This window comes from Chiloscyllium plagiosum, unplaced genomic scaffold (genome assembly GCF_037043375.1).
Source record: "Chiloscyllium plagiosum isolate Xiang-an unplaced genomic scaffold, Cpla_swu_hap1 HiC_scaffold_25, whole genome shotgun sequence".
In the NCBI taxonomy this organism is placed as follows: Eukaryota; Metazoa; Chordata; class Chondrichthyes; order Orectolobiformes; family Hemiscylliidae; genus Chiloscyllium; species Chiloscyllium plagiosum.
In genome coordinates, this window is record NW_028270163.1 from 40005261 (window position 1) to 40014461 (window position 9201).

Here is a 9201-nt window from a genome sequence, read left to right on the forward strand (position 1 = left end):
TAAAAGCCAAGAATTGGCTCGGTGATGTGATGAGGATGGTATTGATTCTTTCTGGTTGGGCTGAATGGTCTTTATGATCCCTAGTAATCTCGCATTGACCCCATCAAATAAGTGAACTGTAAATTCCTTGCAACTTCAGCAAAAAGGACATTCTTTGGTAAAGTGAGCAAATTCTCTTTAGCACATGATCCTAGGCTATTACTTTGTACCTTAAACAAATAGGGTAAGGGTTATGGTGCTGAAGGCTTGTCCTTGGATTAGACAATTCTGTCTTCTGGCTGGACAGCAAAATGTTGTGAGAAGGACTCAAACTTTAAAATAAATCTTGAGACTTTAAAACAAACGCAAAAGTAAAAAAAGCAAGTAGTACAAGTATTCCTTTTTTTTTCAAGCTTTATTGGATTTATGTTGTAGAGAGAACAATCCAGTCTCCAGATGACAATGTCTCATTTTAAATATGCTACAACCCATCAAGGTTTTTGCTAAGGATCCCCACACGGCATTGTCAATCTTCCCTGAACATACCTCCTTCTATTGGTGTTACTGCAGAATTAGAGATAAATCGATCAGAAATAAATGCAGCAAAGGGAAGGAAGAAATGATGAAATGTGTTGGTCTTAGTATTTTCAAAATGATAAACCAAAAAAAACTTGATATTAAAATTGCAAAGAAAAGTTCATTCAAAATTGAAATCCAAAATGCAAGTCAATGCAGGATGAGATTAGAAATGGTAATATAACAGAAAATCTCAGTTAAAAAACAACAAAGTTAACGAGAATGATAAACGATTGAACAAATAATGTCAAACATGCAAACGTTGAAAAGTGGAAATTGGAACTTTCTCTTTGCATAGATTACAGTAGCTTTGCAACAATAAATTTGCACAAGAAACGGTGTACTTCAGGAAAGAAGAAGCAACAATTAACAAAAGAGATGAGGAAAAGGTTTAACTGCCATATTACAGCAGTGATCAAGAAGGATTTTGAATTGAGTGAACTATACCCAAACAGTGCAATAGACAAAGATATAAAAATGGAACAATGTGGGACAAGGTATAAAAAATTCGATACAAAAAATAACATTTGAATTTCAATCAATGAGCATAAAATGAAAAATTTCATGAGTAATGATGGAATAAAACAAGTGGTATAAATGAATTAATTGAGAACAGGTAGGTGAATGAATGTGAGTAACTTAAGTAAGGGTAATCATTTAATAATAAAATAATTCATCCACAGATTACACAAATCACCAGCAATCTCCTTACAAGTTCTTAACAAACCTAAATTTCTGAGAGTCCCTGAGTAGTTCATTTTGGGGAGAGGGTGGGGACAAAGTTCAAATATTTAACTATTTAAAACTTGAACGTTGCAATAAGTCATAGAGAAAACATGATTTGACTCATGGATACTAGCAGTAATGCAGTGCTGTTTTGGGTCAGTCTCTCATTCAGAAGGAGGTATGAGTAAGGGATTTGGGGGATTTCTGAATTCCACCTTGGACATTCACAGAATCACACACATACATAGTTCTCCTACAAAGTTCAATACTTATAGAATCACAATGATCAGAATGGATTTGCATATGTGCCATCATGATGTTTACAGAGATGTGCATTTTAAAAAAAAGCATAATAGTTCATGCCAATATGTCCATGGATTTAAAAATTTTTAGCTAATATTGTTGGAAAGAAGGTGAGTTGAGGAATGATCGGCATTGATGATAACAAGAGACAAGAATTCTGAGTGATACATTTCAGGAAACATGCTCATGTTTTAAGTGAAGTACAAAGGAAACATGAGTCTGGAAAGGAGAGTTTGTTTTTACTACTATGCTTTTCTTTGCAGTTGTGCAAGAGGCTTGGCCTTTTTTCTGTTTTTGAAGCCACTGGTGAAATAGAGAGGGGAGGATGGGGTGGTGTTGGAAACTCTCCCGAGGAACACAGTAAAAATGCAGAGTTCTGTTACGACTTCAGATGATACCATATTGTGCTAGTTCGTGTAATTCCAGATGATTGAAGGCCTCCCAGGGGCATATGACGGTGATATCTGTAAACCAAAGAAGGACAATTTCAGCAATAATGCAGTTAACGTTGTGTTACCACCATCATTTAAAGTGCTTAACACTTCATTTTCCTCAGCCTTTACACCCATGTAGACAATTAATCACTCTTCTAGGTAAGAAAGAACGGGCTTCTCTTTCATCATTCAGTGTGATTCTTGCAAGGTATGTTTTAATTATAATTTCTGCCATAATAAATAACATCTTTTGATAATACAAATATGTATTATCTGATTGCATTAATAGCTTGATATGGAAAGGTTGGTTTAATTTAATTGGATAACTGTCAAAGTGGTATCACAGTGTCACAGAGGCATTACTTTACAACATGTACTACTAAAGGTCACTAGTTAGTTTACAGGAAAATAGTTATCATTGAACACTTTCCACCCATTGTTATTGACTTAAAAGGCATACAGCAGCTCAAATAAACACTAATAATTAAAAGAGATTGTGATGAATGAAATTATTGAAGGGTCGGCTAACACATATTCCATATCGTAAGACTGCTTTCTGACATAATGTGCTGTCTTTTTTTATTTCCATTTGATGCCAATTTAAACTGTTAAACTAGTATAATATTGGTACAGTGCGAACGCAATAAAACTGTCAACGCCTATCTTGAATAGCATTCTGTGCCCGCTATTATTAGACTTCTGAATGGATCTCACAAATTTCAAATCTAATGTTAGTCTTGCGTTTTGTACACCTTCTCCTGCAGCTGTAACTTTGTATTCCCCACCCTGTTCAATCATCCTATCAACCTTGTATTTTATGATCTGCCTGTACTGCTCACAAAACAAAACTTTTTACTGTACTTAGGTACATGAGAAACTAATAAATCAAATCAAATCAAATCAAATGCTACAAAATAATTCCCTGTCCATTAATAATGTGCAACATGTGTCCAGAATAATGAAGAACAGCAAGTTTGAAAATGAAATCCTACCTGTGCCTAATCCTTCCATTCCAGGAATGTCATCACCAAACCTATGGGAGAGGCAGAAATACTATTTAGCAACTCATATTAAACCATTCTACAGGTTGTAATCTGCCTTATGTCCACAGACATCAAGTTTTAAAAGGCTATTTGATTGTGGGTAGCATCACAGTTGAAATTGGTTCTGTCCTTGTCCAATATCCACACCGATGCATTTTGATTGACTGAACAGTGAGCAGGATTGAAAACCTTGCTTGATATTTCTCTCACTGAAATGCACTTTCCCTAATGAGAGAAGCTGTTAGCTAATCAGCTGCTTCAGTTAAGATGAACTATCTGAGCTGAATTCAATGATTCATTGTCACTAGTATTTAATAAATAAATGCAGTGAAGTGTTTAATAAGTCACCATGCCCCAGTGCCATTCTGAGCAGGGGCTGGACATCCAACTTGGTTGATCCTGCATTTTATTATTAATTATCCCTTGCATAGAGAAATTGCAAGCCAAAACCTGCATTTTACCACTCCACAGTGTTGTGCTGTACATTCTAGTCTAGCTTTACATAACTGGGAGTAACATAAGTATGGCAAGTTCAATTGAGGGAATGCTGACCCAATTAAACACTGATTTTAGCGTTTTGATTTAATCAGCTCCCTTTTCTTTTAGTGCATTTGCACTGAAACACCACCAATAATATCGAAGCAGCTCTTTGGGAATTTGGGCAGCCTGTGGTAACAATTGAAAGGTTATTTGATTGGAAATGAATTGACCATCCATTAGACTTTTCAAAATCACCAGTCATTACTGTCAGTTAATGCTGCTGATTCTGAAAATGTTGGGAGCTGGGGGGAGCTGGGGGGGGGGGGGGGGGGGGTGGGGGGAGAGATGGGGAGCAGGGTAGGGGTGGTAGCTGCTCTTACATGTGAGAAAACTGAAATAATTGTTTGACAGCATATTTCATAGTTTTATCCATCAAACAGCTTTGGAACTCAGTTTAGCTTTAATTTCATCCGTCTACTTCCACCCAACAATTCCACTGATGCTGCACACCTTTAAATTAAATTGATTCTGCATTTATTTTTCCTCTTACCCTTGTACTCCTTTCTTTGGTGGCTTGCTCTTAAACTGTCTTGTCTGTCTTTGTTTGAACTTTGGTGGTCCTTTCCTAGGAGTTGCTGGTCCTCCAGTTACTCTTGTGGCTGATTTAATTTCTCCCAAAGGTTTCGGTGGTTCTAAAGAGAGAGCCATCTCTTGTGCTTTCAAGTTTGGTTGAATTTCCAGGGGGTTTGCTGCCATAGTTACTGTTTTTTGTGCTGCACTTCACTAGGGTACTATATTTCAAAAGAGACAAAACCTTTACCAGTTAATGTAATGTTGTAAATATAGCGACGTTACTTCACCTCCTAGATTATCACAGAGTCAGTGTGACACTGTTTAGTCTAATCTTAATCCTCAGAATGAACCCAAGGACAGGGACAATGGGATTACTTTCCAACAGTTCTGCTTGTAATAGGATTGCAAAGACTGAAGAGTAGCAAGAAGAGGGCATTGGCAAAGGATTTAAGTTTGAAAGAATTAACCCTTTCATCTTTTCTTTCTTCCAATGTTTATTTAAGTAAATAGCTGCCAATGAAATAAAAATAGAGTGATCCAGGATTCTAGGGATGATAACTCTGACTAAATAAATTGGATGCAAATAACACATCATGCAAGTAAATATACATAACAGGCAAGAAATACAAGATAATGCTAGATTTTTGTGATCTTGAGAACTAATTTATAAAATACTCCATTCAATTTGTACTATACATTTTTTTATTAATACAGCCAGCGCAGGTATGATGAAGCAAGTGGCCTCTTTCTGTGCTGTATGTCTAAGTTTCTATGATTGGTTAAAACTTTTACAAAGTAATTCAAAGTATTAGAATCTGAATAGCCACGTGTTCAGATAAAACGCTGAGCTATGATTCTGTGTTTGGTGCTGAAAAGTGGATCATATTACTGGGAACTTTAAAACTCTTAATTTCAATCATGTTTCAATTCAACATAACACGTTTACAACTAAACCATACCAACTATCTACCTGACTCAGACTGTGCAATTCAGCAAAGGCTCAGAGTTATTGAAACTGGATGACTGAATCAATATTGTGTGCAGGTTTGGAAGGCTATGATAATAAATAAGATTTTTAGTTACAATCACACAGTTTCCAGATGTTTTTAATAAAGTTCCTTTTTGGGTTTTTGTCAGCATATTTATTTTCTCTGTTGCATTTGTCTTTGTGAGTAATTTGGTAATTGTACCACACAGTCATTTTGATTAACTATTTACTGGTAAGAAGACTTAACAAAAAGAATTAAGGATCAAGTTGTCAGTGTGTTATTTTGTATTCAAAACTGTTTTCATGTAAATAAATGTGGAAAAGTGAACTAATTAATGTAAGTACTTTTAAGCTTGTGACTAATATTCTAATTTAAAACAGGGTAGTTCATTGCAAATAAACTAAGGATCCTTTTGTACCAATGCATGTCCTGAAATTGGGTTTCAAGGTCAAATGATTCCCAATATGCTAACGCTGCATTTTCATTAATTAAATCAGTTACAATTTTGCTGATACGGGAGTACAGATGAGTAAGAGGCTTATTTACACAAATCCCTGACACATAGACACCTGTTCTTCAGTGGCTAAGAACATTGGTCAAGTGATCATTTCAAATGAGTGCAGGTCAGATGCATCTCTCTTAAAGGTCCTCATTACCCATAAGTAAATTAACACATATTTTACTTCAGTTCTGTGACTTTTACAAATATTTAAGCTCTTCTCCTAAGCATGTTTAACTTAGGTTGAGATCCTATTTCCACACAGTGGGACCTTCACGTTTGTATCTCAATAACCATTGAATCTGTGTGACCAATGAATTCAATGTACTTTTTTGGTAACTTTCTGTATAATGAAAAATAGATTGTGAAAAAAATAGTGGTTTACATGCATTATTAATTTGGTATACTTTATCAAATCCATTTGAGATCATAATCTGCTTCATAGGAGCAGTCGCTTACCCAATAGGAGCTTGTTGAATTTTAGACTGGGATGTAATACGAAATACAAAAGACTAATCTGCAGCCAAAAAAACTTAGCTTGTTTCAAAACACACAGAAGAAATTCAGCAGTGCTACACTTTGGAAGAATCAACCAACAAAGTGTACTAATAGGAAGTCAACACTGTTGTTGTGGTTCTGTTTGCCGAGCTGGGAATTTGTGTTGCAGACGTTTCGTCCCCTGTCTAGGTGACATCCTCAGTGCTTGGGAGCCTCCTATGAAGCTTCACAGGAGGCTCCCAAGCACTGATGATGTCGCCTAGGCAGGGGACGAAATGTCTGCAACACAAATTCCCAGCTCGGCAAACAGAACCACAACAACGACGAGCACACAAATCTTCTCCCAAACTTTGAGGAGGTCAACACTTTGATACAAATCTTTAGCATGTTGACATCATTATTTCATGTCCAATTACGTTAGATCCATAAAGGAAATCATTTCCTAATGTAAAATAATTATAAGAATTCTATGCAATGATCTTGATGTAAAAATGCATATTATCAAACCAAGAAGGATAAGCAAAAACTGAATGCAGCTTCCTGATTATTACAGCACATTTTAAAAATAAAGGTATTTTTAAACAAATATAACAGAGTTTGATAAGATTTGATAATATGATGCCCAGCATTTAAGATTATGCTTCTTTAAGTATAGACATTTTAAAAGATAAACAGTTTCTGAAAATTTGTTTCAATAGAAACCTGGTAATGAGATAACAGTGTGGGTAAACAACATTTGAATGTCAAGCTTGATATTCAAATAAATAATATTTCTGTAGTAAAAAATAGCCTCTGAAGATTTCTATGCAAGTATTGACTTTAATAGTTGAGAAATGGACTTTTAACATTTTTCATCATTATTGACTCAGTTAGCTTAAATATTCTTAAAATTTCCCACTGGATAGCTTATTCATAGCATATATACTAATTATATGAAATGTGCTTATCCTAATTATATGAAATGTGCTCTATATTTTACAGGCAAGTACAGCTTGGTGAGAAGTATAACTACCAGGTACTTACCACTATGTGGAGGCAAAGGGGAACATTCGCCAACTGAAAGGCGAGAGCCCTAACTAGCTCTCGTCAATGCTTCTGTCTTTCTATCTACGTGGTTCTGGATCTTTGCTGCTCTGAATCCACCTTTTATTGATCCATAAATAGGATATTGACATCACACATACACACATATTAATCTGATGGCGTAACTGATGGAGTAAAAGCTGATATGAAGAAGATAAGCTGAGCCTCAATTGAGATGTCACCTTTTAGTGTTTTGTATCACAGAGCAGAATTTATTTTACAATCTCTTATTTCATTCCAAAACCAAGAATGTTGAATATTTTATGTATTTTCACTTTAAATTATGATATCAGGCAATTTTTATTTATTTTTATAAAAATGAAATATACAGAAGCAAGTAGAGGAGAATTCAGTTGTCATAATATGAGAGCTGCCAACAGTGGGAAACTAATAAGATCAGAAATTATCATCAAAGAACTTTAAAAAAGGTTGTGGAATAATTTGAGCATATGGAACATTGTCCTAGGTTTTGCTTTCAATTTAAAGGTGGTGGTAATAATATTCATTATTAATTGTTGTCCATTATTGCTGAGCAAATTACACAACTTCAGTAGAGGAACAGATCTGTGATGAATTCAAACATTCAAAGCTTGCAGTCTGAGTTGTGCCACCCCACTGTTAGCTTCATTGTCTTCCTCAGCTTTGAAGTACATTGAATGCTGTACATGCGCTGCATTTCCACAGTGGATAGGGACTAAACACATCACTGAAGGCTAAGTCTTGTCTGTTCAAGGCAAAGTACTTTTGTGCCTTGCAATGACTTAATAAATTGATTACTTAAATTAACTTCTCTGACTCTGAAAATAAATTAATCCAAGTCTGGTGTCTTATTCTTTTATCAAACTTTGAATACTTCAAAAATGTAATTTTTATTCTCTCTTACTAATTCCTTCTTCTCCCTTAATTCGATTTGTCTTTCCTTCTCGTTGTCTTTCCTCTTGTAATTAATTTGACAGTGAATTCATTCACTGTAATTTACCATTCTATTAGACTGATTGAAGAGACAGCTTATTGCTCGTCTTCTTCATTCAGGTTCAGATACTTTGTTTCCCTCATTGCACCAATACTGACTTACATAGTTCTGTAACCTGCCACGCAAAGGTATTTAAAATCTACACATATGAATGAATAAGATGTGCTGTGCAACAAAAATTTGGGTCAAAATTTATTTTTTACAAAGGGACATACATTGGGGCTAAGTTAGACTTTTGAACCAAATTGATTGAATGTAATATTGAAGGCCTAAACTCCTATTGAAGTCCTGAGTGGAGTCCCAATTCGGCATCTTTTTAACAATTATGTTTTGGGAAAGTTTGAGTTATGAGGCCTTGAAAAAGAGGACAGAAACACAAAGTGGCATTATGAGGTACATTTCTTGATCTGTTAACCAAGGCTATAGGAAGGATGTTGTGAAACTTGAAATGTTTCAAAGAATATTTACAAGGGTGTTGCCAGGGTTGGAGGGTTTGAGATACAGGGAGAGGCTGAATAGACTGGGGCAGTTTTCCCTGGAGTGTTGAAGGGTGAGGGGTGACCTTATAGAGGTTTATAAAATCATGAGGGGCATGAATACTGTAAATAGATATGGCTTTTTTTCCCTGGAGAAGGGGAGCTTAAAAGGCATTGGCTTAGGGTGAGAGGGGATAGATATAAAAGGGACCTAAGGGGCAACTCTTTCACACAAAGGGTGGTGGGTGTATAGAATGAGCTGCCAGAGGAAATGGTGGATGCTGGTACAATTACAACATTTAAAAGGCATCTGGATGGGTATATGAATAGGAAACATTTAGAGGGATATGGGCCAAATAATGGCAAATGGGGCTAGATTTATTTAGGATATCTGGGTGCCATGGACATGTTGGACCAAAAGGTCTATTTCTGTGCTGTATCTCTCTGTGAATCTAAGAATGTATGACTACCTTTTAATAATTCTCAAGATTTGCAAACTGCTGGCAAGGCTGGCATTGAAGTGCTCAACATAAGTCATCCTGAGAATAATAGATCTTCCTTAATAGTGG

General features: G+C 35.7%; 1 protein-coding gene across 1 annotated transcript; it reads right to left on the bottom strand.

Annotated features, from left to right (window-relative positions):
• Positions 1–375: 375 nt before the first annotated feature.
• On the bottom strand, positions 376–7239 carry LOC122547564 (rod cGMP 3',5'-cyclic phosphodiesterase subunit gamma). Its single transcript, XM_043686180.2, has 4 exons — positions 7124–7239; positions 4092–4332; positions 3011–3051; positions 376–2048 (listed from the first exon to the last, which is right to left on the bottom strand). The coding sequence occupies exons 2-4, from the start codon at positions 4295–4297 to the stop codon at positions 1972–1974; spliced, it is 324 nt and encodes a 107-aa protein (XP_043542115.1). The 5' UTR covers positions 4298–4332; positions 7124–7239; the 3' UTR covers positions 376–1971.
• Between the last annotated feature and the right edge of the window lie 1962 nt (positions 7240–9201).